Source organism: Podarcis liolepis, assembly GCF_965112155.1.
Source record: "Podarcis liolepis genome assembly, chromosome: 1".
In the NCBI taxonomy this organism is placed as follows: Eukaryota; Metazoa; Chordata; class Lepidosauria; order Squamata; family Lacertidae; genus Podarcis; species Podarcis liolepis.
The window spans coordinates 83,829,746-83,856,979 of record NC_139554.1 but is presented as its reverse complement, the minus strand read 5'-3'; the positions used below and the strand labels follow the sequence as shown (position 1 = coordinate 83,856,979).

The 27,234-nt window shown below is 48.5% G+C and overlaps 2 protein-coding genes across 11 annotated transcripts in view; one reads left to right on the top strand and one right to left on the bottom strand.

Annotated features, from left to right (window-relative positions):
• TCIRG1 (T cell immune regulator 1, ATPase H+ transporting V0 subunit a3) overlaps window positions 1–13,979 on the top strand; it is a 24,781-nt gene extending 10,802 nt beyond the window's left edge. For 9 of the 10 annotated variants that reach the window (XM_083466281.1, XM_083466275.1, XM_083466280.1 and 6 more), the window contains 15 exons: window positions 95–221; window positions 462–544; window positions 1,482–1,575; window positions 2,622–2,834; window positions 4,023–4,173; window positions 4,774–4,913; window positions 5,414–5,571; window positions 5,670–5,760; window positions 6,738–6,856; window positions 7,288–7,501; window positions 8,978–9,091; window positions 9,433–9,549; window positions 11,069–11,186; window positions 11,923–12,094; window positions 12,490–13,979. In XM_083466281.1, the coding sequence (XP_083322407.1) occupies window positions 95–221; window positions 462–544; window positions 1,482–1,575; window positions 2,622–2,834; window positions 4,023–4,173; window positions 4,774–4,913; window positions 5,414–5,571; window positions 5,670–5,760; window positions 6,738–6,856; window positions 7,288–7,501; window positions 8,978–9,091; window positions 9,433–9,549; window positions 11,069–11,186; window positions 11,923–12,094; window positions 12,490–12,571 (1,993 nt within the window). In that variant the 3' untranslated portion in view covers window positions 12,572–13,979. Of the gene's footprint in view, window positions 1–3; window positions 222–461; window positions 545–1,481; window positions 1,576–2,621; window positions 2,835–4,022; window positions 4,174–4,773; window positions 4,914–5,413; window positions 5,572–5,669; window positions 5,761–6,737; window positions 6,857–7,287; window positions 7,502–8,977; window positions 9,092–9,432; window positions 9,550–11,068; window positions 11,187–11,922; window positions 12,095–12,489 lie in introns of all 10 variants that reach the window. The other variant, XM_083466274.1, reaches the window with a different exon arrangement.
• On the bottom strand, window positions 12,646–27,234 carry TBX10 (T-box transcription factor 10). Its single transcript, XM_083467617.1, has 8 exons — window positions 26,951–27,234; window positions 22,432–22,693; window positions 21,361–21,462; window positions 19,218–19,389; window positions 18,106–18,261; window positions 16,911–16,978; window positions 15,897–15,985; window positions 12,646–14,786 (listed from the first exon to the last, which is right to left on the bottom strand). The coding sequence occupies exons 1-8, from the start codon at window positions 27,006–27,008 to the stop codon at window positions 14,512–14,514; spliced, it is 1,182 nt and encodes a 393-aa protein (XP_083323743.1). The 5' UTR covers window positions 27,009–27,234; the 3' UTR covers window positions 12,646–14,511.

Genomic DNA, 27,234 nt, shown 5'->3' with positions numbered 1-27,234 from the left:
AAGGGCTTGTTATGTTGCCACAGGGCACTGTGTGCTTAGCCTCATGTGTGCAGTTTCAGTGTACATTTTGTATGCTCTCCCCTTTGCTCTCAAGCTTTATCGCAGGCGTGATCCACCCATGGCGGGTGAATGTGTTTGAACGGCTGCTGTGGCGCGCATGCCGTGGCTACCTTGTGGCCAACTTCACTGAGATGCCGGAGCCCATGGAAAACCCAGCCACGGTGAGACGAAATGAAGAAAATGGGTGGGTGAGGTGTAAGATGGCTGCCTGTGAGGGGTGGCAGGCAATGTAGGGGGAGGGGTGAGATTCAAGGCCTGAGTTTGGGTGGAGCAGGGTGTGGCACAGCTTGGGAGGCTGCAAGTACACTCTGTCATGTGGCTTAGCCTGAAGGCCCGAATGGTCCTTCTCCTGCTCCTCTCAAGTGCAGAGGTTTCTGAGCAACCTGTCCCTTCATGTGTAGGGCGAGAGCGTCACCTGGGTCATCTTTCTCATCTCCTTCTGGGGGGAACAGATTGGGCAGAAAATCCGCAAGATTGCTGACTGGTGAGTGCTGTGGGTGGTGCGTGTTCCCTCTGATGTCTATTGATGCTGAATAACACCCTTCATCCGCCTGCCTTGGTCTCCTTCTGCTCGCTGTTTATAATTTTCCTGCCCTGGTGCCATAACATCCCAAAGGTCCAGCAAATCACAGGCCCTGCAATGTTTCACCCTGTTTGACACATGACATGCCTTTTTACCTCCTCAAGAGGCCTGCACCCACCCACCCTCCAAATCAATTCCTGTGATATGTGCCTTGCATTTAAATTTATTTATTTGGTTTTTCAGATTGAGATTTTACAGTCACATATCTAACATACAACATAAGAACAAGATTCCAATGAATCTCTTGGACTTCCCTCCTCCCCTTTGTGGGTTCTATTTTTAATCATTTCCTCCTGCATCTTTTTCCAAATCTTTTATCTCTCCATTGTGTCCAAAATTCACCATTAAACTACAAGTTATATTCCAATCCTACTAACAATTTTAACTGTTTACAATGGTCTTTAAGATAAGTTATAAATTTTCCCCTGTGCCTTGTTCCAGTGGTGTCTGACAGACCATGAGGCTGAGGAAAAAGTCAGACACCGACTATATTCCTTATTCCCTAAGACAGCTCTGCCTATCTTCACACACTGGCCAAGCTACCCACCATCTTACCTTACCTTACCTTACCTTACCTTACATTACATTACATTACCTTATCTTATCTTATCTTATCTTATCTTATCTTATCTTATCTTATCATCTTTTCTTTTGAAATCATTTTTATTTGATTTTACAATGGAAAATTATAAAAAAGAAATTCAAATCTATATCCATATGCCCGCCATCTTCCAACAAATTGCTCCCTCTGCTCCTCTGTGTTGCCTCCCGCCACCTCCCCCACCAGTATGTGTGCATGTGCCTGTGTGTATTCACTCTGTGTTGTGTCCCTCCAAAGCTTTCACTGCCACCTGTATCCTTACGCCGACAAGGAGGCGGAGCGCTTGGAGACACTGTATAAACTGCGCACTCAGATTGAAGATCTGACCACGGTAAGGTGATAAGGGCTGCTTAGGGTAGTACACAGGGCGGGCTTGAAATCCAGGAAATACTGTCAGAGAGCTTTGGAGAGGATCCATGGTTTCTAGTTCTGGGGTAGGAAAGGAAATTGCATGGGTGCAGTGGTGAGAGTATACCACTGCGGATGATTAATTTCTTTTCCAGATTTTAAATAGGGGAGGGGGTGGTTGATGTATGTTAATTGGTTTGCAACCTTTGTTGTCATTGTATTTGCTAGATTCTTTATACAAAAAGAAGTGTCTCACTGTGACTTAGCAGCAAAATACAAAGAGGTGAAATGATTAAAAAAACCCAGAATGGCATACAATTAAAAATCCTTAAAATGCTCATCCAGCCATGCAATAAATAAGGACAAGTCCTACCCCAAACCACTAAAAGATGAGCATCACAGGGTTTAATTAAGGCCTCGTCATTTAAAACAGGATCACACCACTTTGAACAGACATGGCTTCCCCTAAAGAATATTGGGAACCGGAGGTTAAGGGCACTTAAACCGTTCAGGGTTGTAATTCTATGAGTTTAACAGTCAAGCCCTCTTCCCAGGAAATTCTGGGAACTGCCGCTCTGTGAGGGGAGTAGGGTTCTCCTAACAGCTCTAAGCACCCTAAACAAACTACAGTTCCCAGGATTCTTTGGCAGAAGCCATGACTGTTTAAATTTGTATGGCATTGTTGTAAATGTATAGTGCAGATGGGGCCTTGAACGTACTTTCCTCCTACCCCAGATCCTAATTTCTCTGGGCGGGAAAGGCCAGTATATTGGTGCAAGTGCTCCTCCCCACAATGGTTTTCTCCACTGCATTCATGCAGAGTATCACATTTCAAAGCTGCAACCACACTCCGTACTTCCTGTGGCCCCGTGTGCAGCCAAAATCCAGACTAGTAGCTCTAAGCAGCACATTCCATTGCTCAACTGATTCCTTAAAAAAGGAAGTACTTTCCCTCCTAAATCCCCCTTTTTGCTCCAAGTCTTCCACCGTCTCCCTCAGTTCTGCTTCATACTCCTTATGAGAAAACAGGTCTTGGGCAAGACGGAGCAATACCTGGACCAGCTGCTGCAGAAGGTGCTCTTGGAACTGCCGGCTTGGCAAGTGCGGATACAGAAGATGAAGGCCATCTACTTCATCCTCAACCAGTGCAGCTTCAACATCACTGACAAGTGCCTCATCGGGGAAGTCTGGTGCCCCGTCCGTGACCTTCCTGCTGTGCAGCAGGCTCTGCGTGAGGGATCGGTATGTACTGCAGAATATTGGCTCCCTTCTGCTTCTCCTTCGACGTATCTTCCATTTCATGTCCCCCTCTCCCTTCTTTTTGTACGCCTCCCTGTTTGCACAAGTAAAGAGCAAAATATTTTGAGTCAGGAGTTGATATATGTGCGTTGTCCTCCCCACTCCCCGTGGGTTGGGCCAAAGGAAGGTAAATAGGGCTCCCAGCAGGGCAAGGGCCAAGAGATTTTGCTGCCTGATGCAAAGGACAAGATGGTACTCTCTCCCCATTCCATATACAAAAGTCCACCTTGCTGGCAGGTTGACTTGTCCTTCAACACTAGTTTGAAAAGCTTGGATTTGATATCCCACTTTATCACTACCCTAAGGAGTCTCAAAGCGGCTAACAATCTCCTTTCCCTTTCTCCCCCACAACAAACACACTGTGCAGTGAGTGGGGCTGAGAGACTTCAGAGAAGTGTGACTAGCCCAAGGTCACCCAGCAGCTGCATGTGGAGGAGCGGGGAAACGAACCTGGTTCACCAGATTATGAGTCCACCGCTCTAAACCACTACATCACAGTATCCTCCACTGTGCCTGAGGGCAGCAGGCTAGCTTAGGGAGCACAGGACCAGGGTAGCTTCTGGGGCTCTGTGGGAACAGTAGGGTGGAGCTGCCATTGCTCTCTTGCTTCCTAGGATTTTATGCCTGAGGCTGCTACCTTGGCTGGCCTAATGGTAGGGCCAGCTCTGGGCAATACAGTCGTACCTTGGAAGCTGAACGCTTTGGCACTCGTACGTTTTGGCTCCCGAATGCCGCAAACCTGGAAGTGAATGTTATGGTTTGCAAATGTTCTTTGGAACCCGAACATTCGACATGGCTCCCGATTGGCTGCGGGAGCTTCCCGCAGCCATTAGGAAGCCACATCTTGGTTTCCGAACATTTTGGAAGTCAAAAGGACTTCCAGAATGGATTCCGTTCGACTTCCGAGGTACAACTGTACATTGGTAATATATTGAGACAAATTTAGGATAAGGCAATGTTCTTCTCCCTCCCCTTCCCCTCTCCCTCCCTTTCTCTCCCTTTCCCCATCCCCCACTAGCCAGGACCACACCCAGCTGCATGAATTCCTCTCTCCTTTTTTAGAGCTCCTGGGCAAACCATTGTACTTGATGCTCCTGAACTGCCCAGTTTAACCCTCTCTTCCCCTTACAGCACCGCAGCGGTTCTGGGGTGGAGTGCTTTGTTCATCAGATTCCCTGCACTGAGAGCCCCCCAACCCTCATTCGCACCAACAAGTTCACTGCCGGCTTCCAGAGCATTGTTGATGCCTACGGGGTATCCAGCTATCAGGAGGTGAACCCAGGTGAGCAGATTTGCCGCGTCCTGCTCTTGACCTTGCAAGGGGCATGCACAGTTGCTCAGTGGAACATCCTCTTTTCGGCGAAAGAGGGAGGGCACCAGGGCATTGCGCACTGACATTTGAAAGATTGCGCCCAAGAAAGGAAGGCTGTGTGTTTTCTGGGCTTTCTGGCTATGGGACAGAGAGAAGAAGGAGGAAAACTAGAATGGGTCTTGTGGGTGGAATTGTCTTCACAGTTGGCCAGGAGTGGAGAGTTTGTCCCACCCCCACCCCCGATGCCACTGAACTACAGTTCCTATCAACCCTGACCAGTGGTCATGCTGGCTGGGACTGATGGGAGTTGGAGTCCAACAATGTCTTAAGTTGCACAGGTTCCTCGCCCTTGCTGTAAGTCAAGCAGAGCAGGGCAAGAGTGGATTATATATTTTCTATATCTAACTTGATTAGCATCATTAGATTTGATGCTCTGCAGTTCAAAGAAAGGAGAGGTTTTTGATTTGGGGCTAGGTTCGGTGAAATGGCAGTTGACTCCGTGGTTTTCTTGGGGTTGCAAAGGGGGGTGTTTGCCTGGACTTCCTATCTGACGCTAGACCTGCTTTGCAGCTCCCTATACCATCATCACCTTCCCTTTCCTGTTCGCTGTCATGTTTGGGGATGTTGGCCATGGGCTGCTGATGTTCCTCTTTGCCCTTTGGATGGTGCTGGCTGAGAACCGCCCCAGCATGAAGAAGGTGCAGAATGAGGTGAGGCCCAGATTGTGGAAGAGGCAGCGGGTGGGAGGGGATATGCTTTGGGTGGATGGAAAAGGATCACATGCTTTCCGCAATACACCTCGGGATATGTTTCTATTTTATTTGGTACCATTATCTCCCACCTCTTCTCCAAGGAGCTGAGAGCAGCATGTACGGTTCTCCCCAGTTCTGTTTCTCTAGAAAAAGAGGTGCCAGAACTCACCATGAACACCTCCCTTGTTCTCTTATAGTGGCAATGGCGCCTACCTGAGAGGTGCCGGAACTGAGTTCTGGCTGAGAAAAAAGCCCTGGTTCTCCTTCGCCCCCATTTTACCCTTGCAAGCAACCCTGTGAGGTAGTCTTAGAGATAGCAACAGGCCCAAGGTCACCCAGTGAGATTCATGACCAGGTGGGGATTTGAACCTGGGTCTAATCCAGGTTCTGATCAGTCACACTAACTACACCAGAGATTTACCATCTTGCCAAACATACCCTTGTCTTCCTGCCCCCAGATCTGGCAGATGTTCTTTGAGGGCCGCTACCTCATCCTCCTGATGGGCGCCTTCTCTATCTACACGGGCTTCATCTACAACGAGTGCTTCAGCAAGGCCACCAACATCTTCCCCTCTGCCTGGAGCATCGCTACCATGGCCAACCAATCGAATTGGAGGTACTGACTAGCCCATGACCCAAAGCAATGCTGGCGGCCTCTTCTTTCATGATGGCTGCATCATTCTCATGTGCTGAAGCAATTCCTTCTCCTTACAGCGAGGACTTTTTAGCTGGAAACCCTGTTCTTGCTCTGAACCCCAATGTCACGGGAGTTTTCAAAGGTCCCTACCCTTTTGGGATAGATCCGGTAAGTACTGCAAGAGCACACAAGAGCTGTTTCTCAGCTTTTCCCAGGCTGGTGCCCTTCGTGGGTTGCAGTGCCCATGAGGGCACCAGATTGTGTGGGGCTGCTTTAACTGATTTAACAGTGTGAGACCCCTGGTAATTGCTGTTTGATGTGTGCAGGTCAGATAAGGGTGTGCTGTGGGGTGTTAGGGAAGGGGCAGTGTCTCTGGTAGGGGACACATCAAGTAGTTCATTCACCATTGAAACCCCACCCTGCACTCAGCTCTCACCTGTGGCGCCTAGAAGCTGTTGACATGTGACAGTAGCCACACCCCGGGTAATGGCTGAACCACATGAGGGTAGCCAGTGAGTCTCAAACCCTCAGTGGGCTAGGGACTTTTTTGTCCCCTGCATGCGAATCCAGAAAATTGAGCAGATGAGACCAATAGCATAAGGAAGACTGTTTCTGCACGTGCTGTAGAGGGTAATGAGGGGCAGATCGGGCTTATCAACCTGGGAAGGTAGCCCATCTAGGAGACGGAAAGCTGATCCTTAACCACCGTTGCCTTGCGGGATATCTTCAGGAGAAGAAAAGGCTAAGAAGTAAACCCTACACAAATCCAGAGTGGAGTCCCTAAGGCGGTTGGATAGTGTCTTATACATCTCCTTCTGGCAACTCCTGCAGCCAAGCTGGTGGCAAACGTATTGCTCTGCTTTCCTTTGGAGCACATCAGTGAGACTGAGAGGGGGGTCTTGTTGTCTGGGCAACAACATCCTCATCCCCTCTTCTATAAGAGGTTCACGCTGTGTATTGAGTGCAGCCTTCTGCAACCTGGTGTAGTTTTGGACTACAATTCCCATCTGCCCTTAGCCAGCATGTCCAGTGGTCAGGGCTGATGGGACTTGTAGTCCAAAATATCTGGAGGGTACCAGGTTGGGGGAGGCTGGCTTATCATGTCTGTGTGTTCTTGATTCTTCCCTTCCACGCCTGTGACTCAGATCTGGAGCCTGGCCATCAACCATCTCACCTTCTTGAACTCCTTCAAGATGAAGATGTCTGTGATCCTGGGCATTGTGCACATGAGCTTTGGGGTCTGCCTTGGCATCTTCAACTACATGTAAGTACTGGGCTGCTCCTCCACCTGCAGCTGCTCCTGCGAGGGACGCGAAGGACCCCTCTGGCGCCATTTCACCCATTGATTCCTGCCAAAGGAATCCTGTCTTGCTTTCAGCCAACAGATAGGAATTCAAAAAGGGGATTAGACAAACTCATGGAAAATAAAACTACCAGTAGCCATGATGACTGTATGCTACGTACATTGTTGGAAGTGGGAAGCCTTTGTATATGTAGTTCCTTGAGTGTCCCTAAGTGTGCAAAGGGCTGTTGCACTTGGCTCCTGCGTGTGGTCTTCCCATAGGCATCTGGATCCTCTGCAAGCAGGATGATGCACTGCATGGACCTCTGGCCTGACCCAGCAGGGATCTTCTTATGATCCTGACACATTTATTCTCACGCTCCCTCTGTTGTTTGCTCGTTTCCTTTTTACAGCCACTTCAAGAACTACTACAAGATTCTCCTGGTTTTCGTTCCGGAGATCATCTTCCTGCTGGGACTCTTCGGCTACCTTGTAATCCTGATCTTTTACAAATGGCTGGCGTATGACGTCTCCGATTCCCAGTCTGCGCCCAGCATCCTCATCCACTTCATTAACATGTTCATGTTCTCAAACGATGCCGATAACGTTCCACTCTTTAACCACCAGGTAACATCCTGTGGCGCTGTGCTTTATCTGTTGGATGTCTGACGGGTGTGGACATCCAGCTCCTTGGGGTTGCTTCCCCTGCTCCTCTCCCCATCCTGCTTTGGGGAGGGAAATGTTCAGGACTTGTAAGGCTGGCTGAGACAGAGCAGATCCAGTAATCAAGGGGCGGGGAATCTTTTTCAGGCTGGGAGACACATCTTCTGGGCATGCCAGTGATGGGAGGGGCTAGAGGAAAATTGGGCTGAGTAGCCTCCCATTTGATGAAATGCTGCTGAATCTGAGAACTGTCTTAGTTGAAATATGCTGTGTTCTAATATGAAGGCTTCATTGACCTGGGGTGCTTGACCTCTGATGGGTGCTTCACAAAGGCAAGTCATCACTTGATGTAGCCACTGAATGATGAACATGCATGTGTGAATCAGCCCTATGCAAGGAGGCACAGACCCACAAGGTCACCAGCCAGTTGGGCTTGGGGGGTAATTCCTTTCTGGCCTTGAACACAAAAACAAAACCCAACTGCTGAGGGCTCCCTGAAAATGTCATTTACCTGTCTCCTGAAAATTTCCGCTGTGTTCTAAATCCCAAGTCCATTTTATGTCTGAAGGCTTTCTGTGATTTTTTAAATTGCATTTGCTGTACTTTGAAGTTGTTGTCTGCCTGCACAAGCAACCTAAAGTTGCATGGAGTGGTCCAAATATTACAAGGGACTGCATTCTTGAGCTTTTCTGAGCAGTGCCTCATTGAAATACATAGTGCTAGTCACGTCATCTTGGGTGGGCGCCTTGGGACAAATTACCAGGTTTGTTTCCTTTGTTTCCAGCTGACAAGGCACTTAGGTGTCACGTTTTGGTTTGCTCAGTTGTAATTTTATTGGCCAGACTGCATCATAGCGGGGCTGAAGACTGATTGGAAGGCAGGAAGGATCCTCACCAACCAAAGCCCTGTAGGTTGGGATCTGAGGCAGAACAGGGAGAGGAGATGGTGGGAGAAATGGACACCATAGGCACATCCCTTTTCTGAGTGGCCCGAGTCCCAGTTTTTAAGACTGGGCCTGCAATCAGTGTTTTCCTTTCTGCCCAGTGAGATCAGGCGTGGTCTGTGGCTTTGTACTGTGGCTGATTATGATGATGTTTCTGTGTGGTTATTTAATGATTTGTTGCAATTGACCGAGGTACTTTCTTGCTGGTGTCTTGAGATCATCTCATAATACTACATCCAAAATGGATTCCTGAATTTTGCTGGGTTTCTGTTTCTGTTCTATTTTGAACTGTCCAATATTTTGAATTGTTCAAGGTGACAGTGTGGTTTCGGTGTGATCCCCCCCCCATTTCTGTGGGTTGCAAACTACCTTAAATGCACTAATATAGAAAGGTGCCATATCAATTTAAAAAACTAAATAAAAATGTACTTGGCTCGCTCCCAGCCTGCCTTTCTTCCGGCTCTTCCGACTTGCAAAATCTTTCTCTTTCACTCCAGGCCCTGGTGCAGACAGTGTTGGTGGTGGTAGCCCTGGCCTGTGTGCCTATCCTGCTGCTGGGAACCCCTTTGTACCTCTGGAGCCAGCACCGACAGAAGGCCTCTTTGTCCAGGGTAAGACCCCTCTGTATGACTGGGCCTGGGGCTGCTGTCCACCCCTGCCTTTCTATATCCCACCTCCCTTGTTGGGTCAGGGTCTGTGCAGATATGCATTGAGGTCCTGGTACCATCAGGAGCGGGGCACTAAAGCTCAAGGACTGAGTCTGAGGATGATCTCAGATGGCCACCTAGATGCCACAAGTGAAGCTGTGTGTCATGGGAAGGATTCTGTGGAAGAACAGTGTCACTTTTAACCTTGTGGGTTCAGGATTGTGATCCTTGAAGCCCTTCTGTGTGCAAGGCCGTCCATCCCCCCCCACCCCCCACTGACCAATGTGTTTCTGGGATGCTTGCAGCACAATCCCTCCAGCGCAGAAGAGTGCCAGCCTCTGCTAAACTCTCAAGAGCCGAGCAGATCTGTGAATGTTGCTGAGGACGATGTGGATTGTGCCAAATCCAAACAGGAGTTGGAGGTAACTTTCTGTCCAGCAGGTCAGGATTCTGGGGCGTGACTCCCATTTTCACCAAGTAAATTCAGAAGTTGGTGCTGAATGCGAGTGGGTTTTTTTTTGTTTTTGTGTAAATTTAGAATCATTTTGTTAAAAAAAGGTATGGGGATAAAAGGAAAGTTTGAAATGTGTGGAGTAAGGGAGGCAATAAGCACAGAAGATTGGGGGCTGGCGCTGTTTCAGTTGCTAAAAAAAGAGAGGTACATGGGCCTGGAAGCTACACCTTCTGACCTGAAAGGTTGGAGTGAGTTGGTGGTGAAGCAAATACACTCTTCATATGTTCAAGAGCCCCATCCCCATTTCTCATTTATCCACACCTTCAAAGACCGACCCTAAAAGAAAAAAGATCCCAAGGAATGAACAATAAATCCAGCTGGGGGGGGGGGCAAATGGAAGCAGTTAGAAAAGGCCACGTTCAGAAGCAGTTAGGCTTGTTCTTCCTAAGAACAAGGGCTTGAAGTTCTCAAATATTGTGCCTTTGCAGGGGCTATTCATGATAGCACCTTCTGAAGACCTCTGTTGTTGAGAGAGGCTACACAGGTGAATTATTGGAGCTTGTCTGGATGAGGTTAGAGGGGATGACCTCTAAGAGACTCCTGCATGGACTCTGCTCAGAACTGCAGGCCCTTTCTTTGCTGCTGTTCAGGGTATTTAAAAAAACTAAACTTGGCTGAAAACCTCCAACTTGTCGTGACATCTCAGATTGCCATCATATGGAAATAATGTTGAGCCAAGCAGCGCTTCACTGGCATAAAAGGCTAGGATCTCCCATGACACTTTTTGCAGGTTCTTTGAGTGTACAGAAAAGGCACTGGTTGCTGTTTTTAAAAACAAAAACAAGTTACCAAGAAAAATGCTCAGAATCCGGCTTGGGAGTCTGGTTTTCCTTAGGAACATGTTTAAGGTAAAAAGTTCTTCCCATTTGCAGAAAGTTCTTAAATAGAGTCTACATATGCTCTCCACCAAGTCCTTAGCCTTAGACCAGGGCTGAAGAACCTGTTGCCCTCCAGATGCTGTTGAACTACAGTTCCCATCATCCTTTGGGAACTATTGGCTCTGCTGCCTGAGGGCTGATGGGAGCTGGAAGGCCGCAGGGTTTGCCAACCCTCTGCCTTACACTCTGGAAGCAGCTCATGGAGGAGTGGGCTTTTATTTGAGTCCCTATGCTGGTTTAGAGTATTAGACTATTCCATGGGTAGGCAAACTAAGGCTAGATCCAGCCCAATCGCCTTCTAAATCTGGCTTGTGGACAGTCTGGGAATCAGAGTGTTTTTACATGAGTAGAATGTGTGCTTTTATTTAAAATGCATCTCTGGGTTATTTGTGGGGCATAGGAATTAGTTCATTCCCCCCCTCCAAAAAAAATATAGTCCAGCCCCCTACAAGGTCTGAGGAACAGTGGACCGTCCCCCTGCTGAAAAAGTTTGCTGACCCCTGGACTAATCCTTGCCACCCCAATGATCCTTGCCTTTCCCTCCTTCAGTTTGACTTCTCTGACGTGTTCATGCATCAGGCAATCCACACCATCGAGTACTGCCTGGGCTGCATCTCGAACACAGCCTCCTACCTCCGGCTCTGGGCTCTCAGCTTGGCCCACGCACGTGAGTTTCAGGGGCTGGGAGAGGAATGGCCAGAAAGCAGGAAGCATGGCAAGCGATTTGGCCACACAGACCTGGGGGATGCCGGTGGGCAAGATGTTTTTTGGAGACCTCACTACATGATACAGGCATCAGGCCCCATTCCTGCACTGTTGGAGGCTCCTTTGCAGCCACTTCTAAAAGCTTTTGAGGGACTCTCTCTGCCCCAGCATGTTTGTGATGTGGTTTAGATTTTTTTATGGCAATATCTTAGTCTTCAGACTGGAGCTAGCAATGTGTATTGTGATTGTGGGGTGCTTGCATTTGTTAGCTGCCTTGAGTGTCTTTTGAACATTAGGTGGGATGTGTGTTTTTAAAATAAAGAAATGCATTTTTGACTGGTGGATGTATTCAAGGCCTATAGGGAACAGGAAGTGTGTGTGTGTGTGTGTGTGTGTGTGTGTGTGTGTGTGTGTTAGCGGTTGGGGCTTTACATCAGTGCTAAGGGTGGAATTCAGTGATTGTTCTGTCAGCGCAAGCATTTCTGCTTGTCAGATGGAACAATCTTCTTTTTCCAAGCCCCCGAAGCTGCTTTTGGGGCTGGGGGAAATCCCATAGCACTAGCAGGACTCATTGTACTGGTTCCCATTAGTGCAGCTCCTCGGTTGGATCCAGCCTTGGGTGGTCTGTAAGGGAGGGGAAAGGCTGTTTGGCTGCTCTACTGCTCCCTGACAAGTCCTGCACCCATCCTTCTCCACAGAGCTCTCCGAGGTCCTGTGGACCATGGTGATGAGGAACGGCCTCCACTTTACGGGCTACAAAGGTGGGGTCCTCCTCGTCCCGGTTTTTGCCTTCTTTGCAGTACTGACTGTGGCAATCCTGCTGGTGATGGAGGGGCTGTCGGCTTTCCTGCATGCCCTGCGTCTGCACTGGTGAGAGACACACATCTATATACCCGCTTTCTGTCAGTGAATCCTGTGCGAGAGCCGCTCTCTCACTTGGCTTGCTGCCCTGGGCTCTTTGGGGCGGGAATGCGGGAGATAAATCCAGTCAACCAATAAGACTGCCAGGTGCTTCCACTCTGAGCACTGAGACCCAGGTGGGGTTAGGGGTGTGGGTGACAGAGGACTCTCCTCCCCACCAGGTCAGGGAAATTGTGAGAGGGAGGGACCTGGAGCGACAGAGTTTATTTCTCCTTCCCCCACCCAACTTTGAATCAGGCCGGGACCTGCCTGTTTCAGGGACTGTGTTACTACTGGTAGTGCTGCAAGCTGAGAGCAGTGCTTCCGGATCTCGACTTGACCACTCTTGTGCTGTTGTTTTTCAGGGTGGAATTCCAGAACAAATTCTACACAGGCTCTGGGTACCGGTTCACCCCGTTCACCTTCACTACAGACATCTGGGACTAAGAGAGAAAGGACTTCTTTCTTCCCAGAGAGCAGATGTACTGTGTGCCCTCATGAGCCAATTGGCTTATGCTGTGTTGTTTTTTTTTACATGAGTAACTGTCTCTTGCTTCCTTCTTTCTACCACTTGTGCCTTGTGTCTGACCGGAAGGTGTGGCAGAACTTATTTAACTCCCCTGACACGCACCTTTCTTGGGGAAGGAACTACCTGCTCTGTCCCCGTCTGCTACAATTAAAGTGAGGTCCTTCGCTGCCTCACTGCCGGAATATCAGTATTTAGGATGGAGTTCTGGAATTCAGGGTTTATCAAGCCACGTTCCTTCCAGTTCTCGATCCTTATGACTTGCAGCTGAACCAGCCTGCCTTGTGCATATCTCAATAGCCGTTAAGAGTTGCTTCTGGGAAAGAATGGGAAGCGGCCTTAAGGAACATCAGAATATGGATACCACTCACTATATGGGTGTTTTTACAGGGCTGCTAGGTGGCACTCTCTCTCTTCTTGCTTCATCCCTGTTTGCTGGGGTGCAGCCTTTCTGATGCACATCAGAGGACAAAAGGCCCGGCCCCAGGCACTTGGGCCTTCTGCTTTTTCTAAATTTACATTCAATTGCAGTTGGTGTTGTCATCCAGGTCTGAGACTCTCTTGTTTCCCTGATGGAGAGCCTGGAGTTGACATTGCATCAGCCAATGCATGATGTGGGGCTGCACATTAGAGCCAAGCCCTCGGTGCATGCGTGTTTTTGAAAGGACTGTCTACCTGTGCTAGCAAGCTAGCTGATATGCTGGGAGCTGATGTGGCTTGCAATGCCTGTCTTTTCCTCATTCATACTTTGTTTTACCAACTGCTAGCAACATCCACCAACAATTGGGGTCAACAGCTCTGTACAGGTGGAAAATGGAGACTTAAGTTGCCAAGGGCAAGAGAGGGGCTCCTGCCCTGGATTCAGGGGCGCCTACTATAGGGGGCTCTGAGTCTCTGAGCACCCACATTTTTTTTTGTTGGGATCCACACTGCAGGGCCCCCCCCACAACTTCTGAGGTCTCACGAGGAAGTCTCACGAGGCCCTGGAACCTGACTTCCAGTGCCACCGGAAGTCACTTTCTGAGGCCAGGGGGCACGTGTGACATCGTGATGTCATGCCCCATGTGACGTCATGATTTCACAAGCACTGGTCACCCATTACCTGGGGCCCAAGTTGGCTCCCCTGCCTGGATTGCAGAACAAACTTCCTTCATACTGAAGGCACAGCATGTCATGGGCAGGACTCAAGACTCACACTGCCATTTAAGAGAAAGACAATGCTTGTGAGCAGGCTGCTGAGAATTCTGTGCTTTAAAAGCCCTCATAAACTCTTTGTCGCCGTAGCTACCAAATTCCACAATAAAGACAAGATTCTTAACCTTCCCTGCATTTTAATATTTTCCTCTGCGTTTATTTTTGATGCAAAACTGGTTTAGGATTTCTGATTTGTAGAGTTGGGTTTTCAGCCATTTTGGGGGGGGTTTTGGAATTGGGGGGTGAATTGCTTTACAACGAGCTGAGGAGCAGAAGCAGTTAGGAAATGGCCAGTATCTCAGCCAAGTATGTTTTTTACACCTCACCAAGCTTCAGCTTGGACTCTGCACCCCTCTCAAAGGAGACGGATACTGTACCCAGCCTCTGTTAACTGTTTAATTGTCCATATACTAGGGGACAATAAGTTAGAAAATACGTTTGCCTCGGGTGGGGAAGAGGGAAGGGTACCAAGGCTTGAAGGTACCATCCACAAAGTGCCCTGGAAGGTAAACAGAGGAGTGGACTAGACCTCCTTAGCAGGCCGTGCAGCGATGGTTGCTGCATGAGGAGAAGGTGGACCGGAGGCGAGTCCCTGGTTCAGCCTTGGGGTAGGTGTGGGGGGAGAGAGGAGGGAACTGCCTGATCTGTCCACCGGGTCTCTCTTCCTTCACTGTTCATAGTCCCCGGCAGTGTAGATGTTGAGAGCGTGGAAACTGGTGGCCCGGCTGCTGGGGAGGGCGTAGGGTGTTGCCCGGGAGCGGGCTCCCACGTAGATGCTGTGATAGGAGAGGTGCTTGTAGGGCAGGGCCCCAGATGCTTCACTCAAGGGTCGTCGAGCAAGGCACATATCTGGGAGGGTGGCGGGTGTGACCAGGGGTGGGTGCTGCAGCTGGGAGGCTTCTCTGAAGAGGGATGGAGGGAGGTGATGATTGCTGGCAAACCCTAGAAAAAGAGAAGGAGCTTAGAGCTGAATGACTTCCCTGGCCAACCAAAGTCAGTCCCTACACAGCATGACTCACTCCTGGAAACATTTAAGTCTGCCAATTCTTTTTCTGATCCTGCCAACTCGATCCATTCTGTTAATCAGAATGGAGAAGGCTAAGCCATCAGTGACTGAGAAATTTGCTCCAAACTTCCACCCCTGCGGTTTACCTCCATTCAATCTCACTAAGAGCCCGGGATCTCTGCCGACTATGCCATGGCTTATACTATAGCACGGCGACGGCTGAAAAGCTGCTCTCAGGTGGTTGTGGCTCCATATTTGTAGCAATATCGTACGCATACACTAACTGCATGGTTTGGCTAGGTCATGTGGTTGGTTTCTATACCTGTGGTTCTCTCAGTGCAGATGTGGCACTTGTTTAGAAGGTGACCATGCCACCTTGCTGAACAATGTAATTGCTACTCGCATGCTCTACTGAGATCTCACAGAGAACTGCATGAATATGACTATACTGCAGTTAGGAAAACCAAAAAACCAAACTGCATATGAAGAAAGGCATAGTGAGCAAAATATCCAGAAGATCATAGGGTGAGCAAGGGAGATATTTGTTTGTTAATAGTATTTTTACACCATTAATATTTCAGACATCTCCAAGATGTTATACTACGTATTTTTGTGTTTCTGTATTGTAAACCACCCTGTTATTCTCATATAAAAGGGGTATAGAAATAAAAAGAAATAGAATTTAAATAAAATAAAAATAAAAGAGATGTCAAGAGATACAAAGAGCACTGAGAAGCTGCTCCCTAGTCACTGGAAGCCCTTAATTTGCAGCATTCCCTCTCATTAGAAATTATTGCATGTATGATTCTTAGCTAATTTTTGCACACATAAGCACTGGAAACTTGAGGGGCTGGAGAAAGTTGAGATTATTAGCATTAAACATTTAAGTTTGTGCCTGAGAAAAATCTGGACCAAAGTCATGATGGTGACCAAAGTCAAGGAGGAGACCCTGCCATCTCGCCATAGCCCCACCATGCCCTGTACCTTCCCATGCCCTGTACCTTCTACATGCAAGGCCTACTTACCATTTGCTTTTTTCACCTTACCCTTTTCTGTGGTTTCTTGAAGCTGGGCTAAGGGAGCCGCACCCCCATTCCGAGATAAGCAGCCTAATAGTTGTCCTGGTGAGCCGGGCCTAGGCAGAAAAACAAGACTTCATTGGTGATGGACTTTGTGGAAATAAAACTCAAATAGGACAGGCAGAGCTATAGAAGTTGTTATTGGGAGCAGTCCCAGACTTGGCTGCTTCTGTTCTTACTACCATTATCCCTCCCATCTCTTTTTGCTCCACTCGGTAGAGTTAGCTGGACGCAAAAGAGGACAGGGCTCCAGCACCTTTGTTTAATAGCTCTGCAGAAGAAGGCATTTCAGCCTGTGTAGGTTGCTACACATACCAGAATTCCCTCTTCTATGCACACATTAAGGGGCCACAAGCCTTGTTTTCCCTGGCATGTGGCCACCCTAGCTATTCACGTGGCACACAGATTGTCAACACATACTGGCCGAGAATTTCCAATCCAGCGTTTGTTTCTAAAATGCATCTTCTGCCTGTCTTCCCCACTCAGAGTAATACTTCTCTAAAGGTACAAACCTTACCTGGTAGCAAGCACCATTGTATTCAGTGGTGCTTGCTTTTGAGTAACCAGGCATAGCAGTTGTGTATTTATCAGCTTGCCATAAGTGACCAGCAATTTCATATAAGTGGGTGGGTGGGCTGGTGGAGGGATGGACCTCTCACTACCATTGCTAGTCTGCTTGGTTTCCATGCTTCCTGTGGAGGAAGGGAAATCTATCCCTGAGTTCTATTCGCCTCTTTGGTAGAAGACAACTTTGATTTTGTAAGCCTGCTTAAAAGGCTTTGGAGGAGCAGCCAAATGGGAAACAAAGGCTGCTGGTCTTAGCTATCTAGAGGCTAGTAACTTTTGTGGGCTTATTTACAAGGCTGATGGGTATAGCATTGCAGCCTGAGAATGGAATTTGCTCTGTTTGCAGCTACATCGCATAAGAGGCTTATCCCTCCACCTGTATTTGAGAAGGCAGCGCCATGTGCGGAGACTTACCAGTCATCTGGCTCACACTCCCGGAACCCTTTTGCGAAGGGGTTGCTAGCAATTTTCAGCTGTGTGATCTGCCAAGAGAGTGAATGAGTTTTCAAATACGGTACACACATTTTCCCTGCCGCTCCCTCTCTTGCTATAGTGGAGCTGTTGCTCTAGCTACTGCCTGAGAAAGCAACACCAGCCATGATGTTACTACTGTGGTGCATCCCAATCTATGTCCCGATGCTATGAAACTTAAGCACACTGCTGGGAGCTCTTTGAAAGAAGAGCAGGATACATGTATTTGGCATTCAATCCCAGGACATAGCGTTGAAGCTAAGCAGGCCTGGGTGTGATTAGTACCTGGATGGGAGACGACCTGGGCACTACAAGCATGCCACTTTGGATTCTATGAAGGATATAGGTGGGATGTACAAAAGCGAAATGGATATTTGTACACTGGTTTCTCCATGTACGTTCGCTGTTTATCCTTGCAACAATCCTGTGATACAGGTTATGTTGGTGACTTAAGGCTACCCAATGAACGCCATAACTGTGTAGTTTTACAGATAACGCCTTCTCAGTTCACAGCTATCTCTAACATTAGGTAAAGGGTAAAGGGACCCCTGACCATTAGGTCCAGTCGTGGACGACTCTGGGGTTGCGGTACTCATCTCGCTTTATTGGCCGAGGGAGCCAGCGTACAGCTTCCGGGTCATGTGGCTAGCATAACTAAGCCACTTCTGGCGAACCAGAGCAGTGCACGGAAACACCATTTACCTTCCCGCTGGAGCAGTTCCTATTTATCTACTTGCACTTTGACGTGCTTTTGAACTGCTAGGTTGGCAGGAGCAGGGACCGAGCAACGGGAGCTCACCCCATCGTGGGGATTCGAACCGCCGACCTTCTGATCGACAAGTCCTAGGCTCTGTGGTTTAACCCACAGCACCACCCACATCCTCTCTAAACATTACACCACACTAAACAATTAAAGGCAAACATTGTAGTAATTATTACGGCACCATGAAAAATGCATTAGGAATGCTGCACAGCTTGGATTGCGCAGCAAAAGGTGTCAGTGTATGTATAGATCTGTTTGCCGGCCTCCACCAGCCACACTTAGTCCTGTCCCAATCCTGATTCTCTCCAATAGGTCAGCTCTCCCATGTGATACTGACCAGTGTCACCAGAGGGCTGTGCATGTGTGTTCTCTCACCCGGTGGTTCTGATAGGCTGTCACTGCCATGAACTGCGTCTCCGTGAAGATGAAGGACTTGAAATTCTCCTGGGCGTAGCGCTCGCTATCTGGCCGTGGATCTACCACCACCACATGGAAGCGTGGCTGGTACCTGTGCATGGAGTTCAGGATGATCTGTTTGATCAAGACAAAGCGACATTTCAGATGGCTGTTCAATACATGGGCTCTCATTTAACAACTCTCGTTTACGCACCCAGGAACATCAAGTGACTCCCACGCCCCATGCATATTCCACATGCAAATGTATTCCCTGAGTGGTGCACAGTGTAAGTGGGAAGTCCCATAAATACACTCACACTCTTGCAAGTTGTTTTCATTTTAAGTAGTAGGAACATAGGTAAAGGTAAAGGGACCCCTGGCCATTAGGTCCAGTCGTGACCGACTCTGGGGTTGCGGCGCTCATCTCGCTTTACTGGCTGAGGGAGCTGGCGTACAGCTTCTGGGTCATGTGGCCAGCATGACTAAGCCGCTTCTGGTGAACCAGAGCAGCTCACGGAAACGCCGTTTACCTTCCCGCCAGAGCGGTACCTATTTATCTACTTGCACTTTGAGGTGCTTTCGAACTGCTAGGTTGGCAGGAACAGGGGCCGAGCAACGGGAGCTCGCCCTGTTGCGGGGATTCGAACCACCAACCTTCTGATCGGCAAGCCCTAGGCTCTGTGGTTTAACCCATAGCGCCACCCGCGTAGGAACATAGCTGGAGATGCCAGGGACTGAACTTATAAATGCCACCAGGTTACATTTATTATGTTACATACAATGCATATTTTTATGCTCACTCCCATTTTTCTGAGATAGGAAAACTTGCAGGGAAGAGGTATTAACCCTGATTTGGTTTCCCTCCCTTCAGGTACAACGAAGTACAGTGCCACCAGGTGACTAAACTGTATAATGACACTATCTGCAAAATTAAAAAATTCCTTCCTGTAGCACCTTAAAGACCAACTAAATTAGTTCTTGGTATAAGCTTTCGTGTGCATGCACACTTCTTCAGATACACTATGGCAGACCAACACGGCTACCCATCTGTAACTGGAACTATCTGCAAAGACACTGCACAATTAACTTACATGGCCATTGTCATCCATCAAGTTGTTGGTGAGCTTGAGCTTGTCAAAGGAGACAATCTGCCTCATCCACTGGCCTCCCTTGGCAGGGGAGTCAGGGTGGAAGTGAACCCGGCCAGGTGTCGCAGGATCTGCCTTGCCAGCTACCAGCCAAGCGGAGCTGTGGAATGCGTATCTGGAGGGGAAAGGCATTATGTTGAATAAGAAGAAGAGTTTGGATTTGATATCCCGCCTTTCACTCCCCTTAAGGAATCTCAAAGCGGCTAACATTCTCCTTTCCCTTCCTCCCCCACAACAAACACTCTGTGAGGTGAGTGAGGCTGAGAGACTTCACAGAAGTGTGACTGGCCCAAGGTCACCCAGCAGCTGCATGTGGAAGAGCGGAGATGCGAACCCAGTTCCCCAGATTACGAGTCCACCGCTCTTAACCACTACACCACACGGGCTCTGTTTGAGGCAGGCCGCTTCCTTTCCTACCTGATTGAGGACCAGCAAGAGTTTGGGTGGGTCTACTACGCTTGCCTTGGTGTGCAGCTATATATAATTCCAAGTTAAGGGGGGGAATTCCAGTTTGTTTTGTTCTGTGTATAGAATTCAAGCATATTTTTATGGGGCATTCTACAGCAAGGTAAAACAAGAGGCAGGATTAATGTATAGCAAACATTCAGATTGAGAGGCTTAACAACCATGAAAATTTCTGAGCAAGCATTTTCAGTGCAGGGAACAGCAGAAGCTGCAAGGTCAGAATAGCGAAAAAGGAAAATAAACGGAGGGAAATTGGAATCTTTGCATGCAGTACTGCATATAACATATTGCATTTTATCCTTCATGTGCACCATAAGTTCAGAGACCATCTCGGCCACCATTAACTAATTCCAGCCCAATCCCCTGTATGTTCTTGGTGGGCAACTAATACTGGCAAGACGTCACATTGACAAACCGTACTTCCCTCACCCAAAGGGGCCTGATGCCAAGTGCCTCTGGGATTGGCAACAGAGAGCCAAACCTGGCCAGAGTGTTAATGCAAGAATGCATGCTGTTTTCCTGCAGAAACTTTCCACGTGCAAATCCCTGCTACATATTACGTGGTGCAGAAAACCGCTGGACTGTTTTGTGTGTTGTTAATGGTTTATCAGGGTTTTCTTCTGGCTTGAAACCCTTCTGCATTCCTTCTGTAGTTTCCTCTCCCCTCCAATCTCACACATCCTCATTCACCAACCCTTAAACTCACTACACACTTTCAAACTCCAAACAATACGAGAAAGAGAAAGAAAATAAATAAATAAATCAACCATGGCACTATTAAAGATAGTAAAATTAATTTTAAACCTCCCTCAATGAAGTTGCTTTAACTGTTGTAACCCACCCTGGGACCTTACGGTGAAGGATGGGGAAGAAATCTCTCTCTCTCTCTCTCTCTCTCTCTCTCTCTCTCTGTGTGTGTGTGTGTGTGTGATGTCTACTCCAAATCTATATATCTTTTTGTGTTCTACCAAACAGATGAGCCCTGGCTCAGTGCAAGGGTGGAGTTGACTGTATTCCATTATTAGGCTGCTCTCCGCCCCTTCTAAAGGGTCTAAATAGCACTTAGTTCCCATTAGGGATAGTGGTTAATTTGTACAATTAAATCCCACCTGGAAGCTACTTCTCATAACTCTGATGGGGTCAAGGGGTTACTGTGGGGTAACTTAGTGATGAGGGAAGTAGTGCCTTTTAATTTTGATATTTCCTTTATTACTACATTCCAGGGCAAGATTTGAAACTTGATTCTGGAACAGAATCTCAGCTCAATTTAAGGCTTGATTCAATTAGCACTCTACACAAAGGGCACAATTTTTTTTATATTATTCCATTCATTTGATCAACGTAGGAACCTGTACATATCTGGAATACAACAAAACAGCAACAAGCACATCCATGTAATAAATCAACACATCTCCTGCAGGTTTAAAAAGTCAGGGTGCCTCAGTTCAGAACTCCCTGCTCCTACCACTGAATTTATAGAAATACTTCCATTAACACTTATCAGGCCTAGCCGCACACCATGCCTTTTGAGTCTCACTGGTGCCTAGCTTGCTCTCGCTGGCTGGCTAACTAGCAGAAATGGCTCCAAACTCATTATCCCAGAGCCAGGCCCAGGCCATACCGGTATCTCTTGTCGTCCAAAGGCACGAAGTCCATGAGCAGCACATAATCAGCCAAGGGATCCATGCCGGATATCTTCACTTGGAAGGTGGGGAACATCCTCCTGCCACAGGGAGAAAGGAGTTTGCCGGGTGATTCTGCTTTCCCACTGCCCGCTAACCTCCATCTTACCCAGGGTAGGGTAGAGGTAGCCAACTGTGTGTCTTCTAGATGCTGTTGGACTCTCCTCAGCCCCAGCCAGAATAGCCAGGGGTCAGTGATGTTGGAGACTGGCATCATCTGGAGAACATCACATTGGCTACTGCTGAGGGAGATGCCCAGGGCCTTTTGCAACAGGCTACAATAGCTTGAGGCAGGGTAGGGAGGGGCTGCAGTCCTTAGAGCAATGGTTCGTGGTTTCTTGCCCATTGTGGTGGGAAGCCCACCTCAGGCTTTGTTGTAGGGGGCACAATAAACACCCTTGGATCACACTTTCCCTGATGGTACACAGAGAGTTGTGGTACAGTTTGTAACCGTAGGAGTTTGCTCCATTTAAATAGCAGACCTGCACATTGTTTTAGGCTGTGGTCCTGGGAGTTGTCTGAAAGATAATCTCCTTCCCTACAAACACTCCTGGACATTAAGAACAGCAGAGGGGGCTCTACTGGCTGTTCTGCTGCCCTCAGAAACTCAGGGTGGAGATGCTCCAGGAGAGGGCATTCTCTGCGGCAGCCCCTAGGTTGTCTAGCTATCTCCTCATATAGGTGCGCCTGGCAGTTCGGCTATACAGTTTTCAGCAAATGCTGAAGAGGCACCTCTTTACTCTGACCTTTGATACTTGAAATATAAACATCTGATTTTGGTGTGTACCTTAAGGTGAAGGGCAGCTAAATGAAAACAATGCCAAATGCCTGAATGAATGGGTATTCCATTATATAGGGCACATTATTAAGGTCATTGTAATTTCGTGTTACTCCTTAATGTTAGACTAGTAAAAGCTAATAAGGATTACTGTAGTTCCTGTTTAGTCGCTTTATAGATCAAAGCTGTGTTTTTAATCCTTAATCCTTGGACCAAAGAACATTATACCTACCGCCCTGCCTTGGTGACAATCATCTCAGTGCCAAGGCTATTGAACTCCTCCCAGAGACTCCTCATCTCCAGTTGCACAGTGACGCCAGAGACACACTGGTTTTTCCTGGCCAACTGGGAGCTGATCCCTTGCTTTGCTGCTCCCTCCACTTCATACTGCTCAAACTCTGGTGTTGTCGCCAGCAGGCACGGTGCTCCCACAGGGCTTGGTGAGAAGGGGCAGCCATCGGACGTCAGCACACTCAGGCTTGCGGCGATGAATGCTGGGGATGGAGAGAAGGACAACTGGCGTAATGACTATATTATGACTATGTATGAACACAGGAGGCTGCCTTACAATGAGTCAGACCTTTGCTCCATGTTGTCAGCACAGACCGAAAGCAGCTTTATTAGATTTCAGACAAGGGGACATTCTTAGCCCCACCTGGAAACGCCGGAGATTGTTCCTGTGAGCCGTTGGCATGCAAAACATACCATATTTTTTGCACCAGAACACTCACTTTTTTCCTCCTAAAAAGTAAGGGGAAATGTCTGTGCGTGTTATGGAGGGAATGCCTACGGGTGACATGCCTACGGGTTTTCCTCCTCTAAAAACTATGTGCATGTTATGGTCGGGTGCGTGTTATAGAGCGAAAAATACGGTATACTCTACCACAGAGCCATCCCCTTCAGCTCTGACATGAATGACTGTAGCTCAGGAACCGTCTGCCAAAGGAGGATGCTGACTCCGAGGCTACTCCTTCCCTGCAGTTGCTTCAGGCAGAGCCATAGCTATGGCGGGGAGCACTAGCTAGGTTCTTTGCCCTGGGTGAAGCATCCAGAGGGGTGCCATTGAGGCTCCCAGCCTGTGTGTGTATGCAAATGTGCATGTGTTGGGGGGTGCCAAACTGGGATGAAATAAAGTTTAGTTTCACCCCTGGCTTCAGGGATACAATGAGGGCTCAGCCCCCCAAAATGACTATTGGGGGAGAGAACTGGGCTCAGAGATATCACAACAGAAGGTCCACATGTGTGGACTGTCTTTGAGCCCAACTCTTTCCTTCTTCCCAGTCTGCAAGAGGGGTGGCGAGAGATGGCTGACCGGTCTCCCTAGAGTAAGGGCTCATCAATGCTTTCCTTTGCTCCGTGCTTTCTAGGCTTGTCTGGGCTTTCCAAGTCGATCTCCGAGCAGCTGGGTTTTCTTGTCCTGGCCCTTTCCCCAGGAAAACCTGTGCTTTGCCACTGAATTGGAGCAAACAGAAAGCCACGGAAAACCCAGTTACCGTTTGCTCCAATTCATTGGTAAAGCACCAGGACAAAAAGCAAAGCAAAACAAAACAAAACCCTGCTCGGACAAAGACCTGGAAAACTCAGACCTGTGCCTAGAAATGTGACACAAAAGGGAACGTGGATGAACCTGAATTCTGCCTGGCTTAGAAGCTCCCATGCACCCATACCGTGTCTCCTCAGACCCATGGCTAGTACCTGCTTTCCAGTGGCACGAGAGAAGAGTATGGCTGTCCTGCATGCTCTAGGCAGTTTGGAGAGTCCAGTAATCCAAAGCTCCACCCCACTGACACCCCACTTGACATCTAGTTTGGTCCTGTAACTCACTGCCAAGGCCAGCCCTCACATATAACAGGGACTGGTGTTGGTGGGGCTCTACTTCAGGCAGCAAAATGTCTTGGGTCTGCACTTAATAATATTGCTACAGGACTGCTGTCTGCGGCAACCAGTGTAATGGGGCTATGCCACTCACTTAACCGCTCTGGCTGGGTCAACAGAATAACAGCGCAAATGTGCCAGTGGAGCCCATCTGGCACTCCTGCCAAAGCATCTATACCACCCGGGCACTGTCTCTGCCCCTCACCATCTTGGTATGCTGCAGCAGCTCAGCCAGAGGAAGATCAGGTGAGTGGCGCAGCCTCACTACCCTGTCCACTGCTGCTGGCTGCAGTGCTTACCTGGGTTGGCATGAGGTCCACAGGAGGCTTATGGCAATTTGTGGAGACCCATAGCTTAACACTCCAGTGGGCAACCACTGCTCTCCCAGTGGACTAGCCTGCGCACTAAGATGCTCCACAGCTAAACCTCAGTTCTGTCTCTGTCCTTAGGTTGCTTTGAAAACTCCAAATTATATGCTGTCCTTTCCGCACAGGCTCCTTTGCTGAACGGGGGCTGGAAGGAGGGAGAGAATACTTCCTCATGTATTTTCTTAGCCATGCTTAAGATCAGCTATTGAGAGCCAGCAGCCCAGTCCTTACAACCTGGCTAAAATTATCCAACTGGGTGCAACCCTTCTTTTGCAATTACAGAATCACACATTTGGAAGGGACCTTGAGGGGTCATTTGGCCCAACCACCAAACCCAATAATAATACGGAAATAGCTGAGCTGGATCTGATCCGTAGTCCATCCATAGTCACAGCCATGTCATTAGAGGAAATCCCTATGACATTCTAGAAGTCCCACTTGAACTTCTGGCGTTTCTCAATAATTCCCAACCATTAGACCCATTCTCTCCCTTAAATCTGGTAGTATTCTTACAGGTCTGGATAAGAGGCAAAGAGACATTCCTCCTGGGAACTACTGGGGGGGGGGGAGATTTCAACCCACAAGTCACACACATCCTAACCACCACAGCATCCACCTTGCTTCCCACCTAGGGTGCCAAAGAACCACCAGCTTCATGATCCAAGTTCTTAGCTGGAGAGCAGCTCATGGAAACTTTACCTGAGAAGATGCAGCTCTTCAGCTGTGTTGAATGGCAAGGCAAAAGAGCCATGAATGCAAAGCTCCTAACCCACTTTAAGGAATCAAGAGGTCTCTACAGATGTCATAAAATGCCCAAAGAGAAAAGTAACAGGGTCCAGAGCACCGATGGGTGCATGCCTGGCTCCTGCAGTGCCAAGCAGGCTTTACCTGACATTGCCCGCGATGCTGGGATGACTTTGGGTTGTTCGGTTTGGCTCGTCTCTCTCCGTCTCGCCACGTCCCCCTTTGCAATGTTCTGAGTTGAATCTCTGGGATGGTGTGAGCGATTTTATTTTCCTTCATAACAGTGTTGGGGGGCAGGAGGTGGACCCACGTCAGCCAAGACTTCCACTCCCTCCAATGGGAAGCAAGATGGGGAAATGGGTGGATGGGGGAGAGGCTTCGTTGGGTGACATGGCAAGACCAACAGCGCATGCTGGAGGCATTTGAGTAGCTACACGTACATGCAGCAAATAAAATGCACAGCGATTAATGAGTAGGATGAGCAGGTGGCTGAGAGCAGCAACCCTGGGACCACATCCTGGGCCGAGACAATATTGCTGAAGCCGGAGGGTTAAAAAGGATAGTGGGTGCAACAGCTTTAATTTGTTGTTAGTGTTCCTCAGTGATCCTCATAAAAACCAAGGTGGAGGTCTTGAGTGACAGAAGGGTCAAAGTCTGTAGCATATAGACAAGAGGGGACAGGGCTCCGGGTCAAGTTGTATAGAGGAGGGTTGTGTTTTTTTGGCAGTGCAGCTTTTCTTACTGCTGGAGTTTTAATGACATGATGAGATGCCCCTGCTAAATCCCCCTTCTGTGTATCTGTTTAGGGCACAGGAACTCTTCAGGAGCACAGGATGAACTGTTTGATGGAGACAGCTTGTCAAACCACTGTGGAAAATGGTCTCTGAGATGCCTCCCCCTCCTTTAAAGGGGCTGTTTAGTGAGCTGAGAGGGGAAGCATGTTGCAGGGTGGGGAATCTGTGAGGAGAGGGGCTGGGATCAAGCTGTGAGGTGTAAAGCGAGGAAGAGTTGGCCAGGTGTGGGGGAAGAGAGGTTGGCAGCAGGGTTGGCAGGTGGAACAAAGCAGGGGTAACAGCTTGCAAAAAATAAGAATAGTATCTGTACATTTTGTCTCATATATCAGACTCTGCCAATGCTACAGAATAAACATCCACAAATGTATTAGTTGAACATTTGATAGATAAGGTAAAGATATGTACAATTTTATAACATGCAGAGAACAATATGTGCAAAGAAATCAGAGAGGGGAGCTGAGGGAAGTCTTTGGTGGGGGGGAGTGGGAGAGGTGGGGGGAAAGGGGGGAAATAATGTAATTGATTATTTGGACTGATAAGTTGTTATGTTGAAATTGTTTAATAATGTTTGTTTGTTTTTTAAGACTCTGCCATTGCTACAAACGTACTTTTTTAATGAAAGCTGGGGATCTGGAGATTGTTTCCTCCGGGAGGTGCAACTGTCCCCTATTGTCTCCCCCCCTATGGGTGCCCACTACTAACACACAAAGCTCCCCACTTGTCCTCTTCCTCATGCCCTCTCCAAGCATGTAAATAAGGATGCAAGAGCAGCAGCTGCCTCCATTTCCCTTGCCCTCTCCTGCTGGGCCCAGAGGGAGAGGGAAAGTGGTTGGGCAGTGGCAGGAGTGGCAAAGAGGTGGGCTTGCTCAGGCGGCAGACAGTGAGTGAACCCACATGCGCATGCAACATCGAGGGGCGGCTTGCATTCTTCAAGTAGCCATCCCAGATCAAGCACGGCATGAAGACTTACACAAGAGGCTCAGTAGGCTAGTGAGGAAGCCATCTTCCCTTCCTCTCCTCCTCTCCATGCTCAGCCCTCAGGCACAGGGCCATGGTCTTCCCCGCCATCCATCTTCCTCCTGCCAAGCTGGCGACAGCTGCTCCTTGTGCCTTCTCACACCTCCTCATCTTGCCGCTCAATACCTGCCGGGGAGTTATTAGAGCTGCCACTGCTGGTGACAGAAGGAGATAAATGGGCAGTAGCTGAGAAGGGTGCCCCCTCGGCAATGAAACTGTGAGGGAGGCCAGATCTGG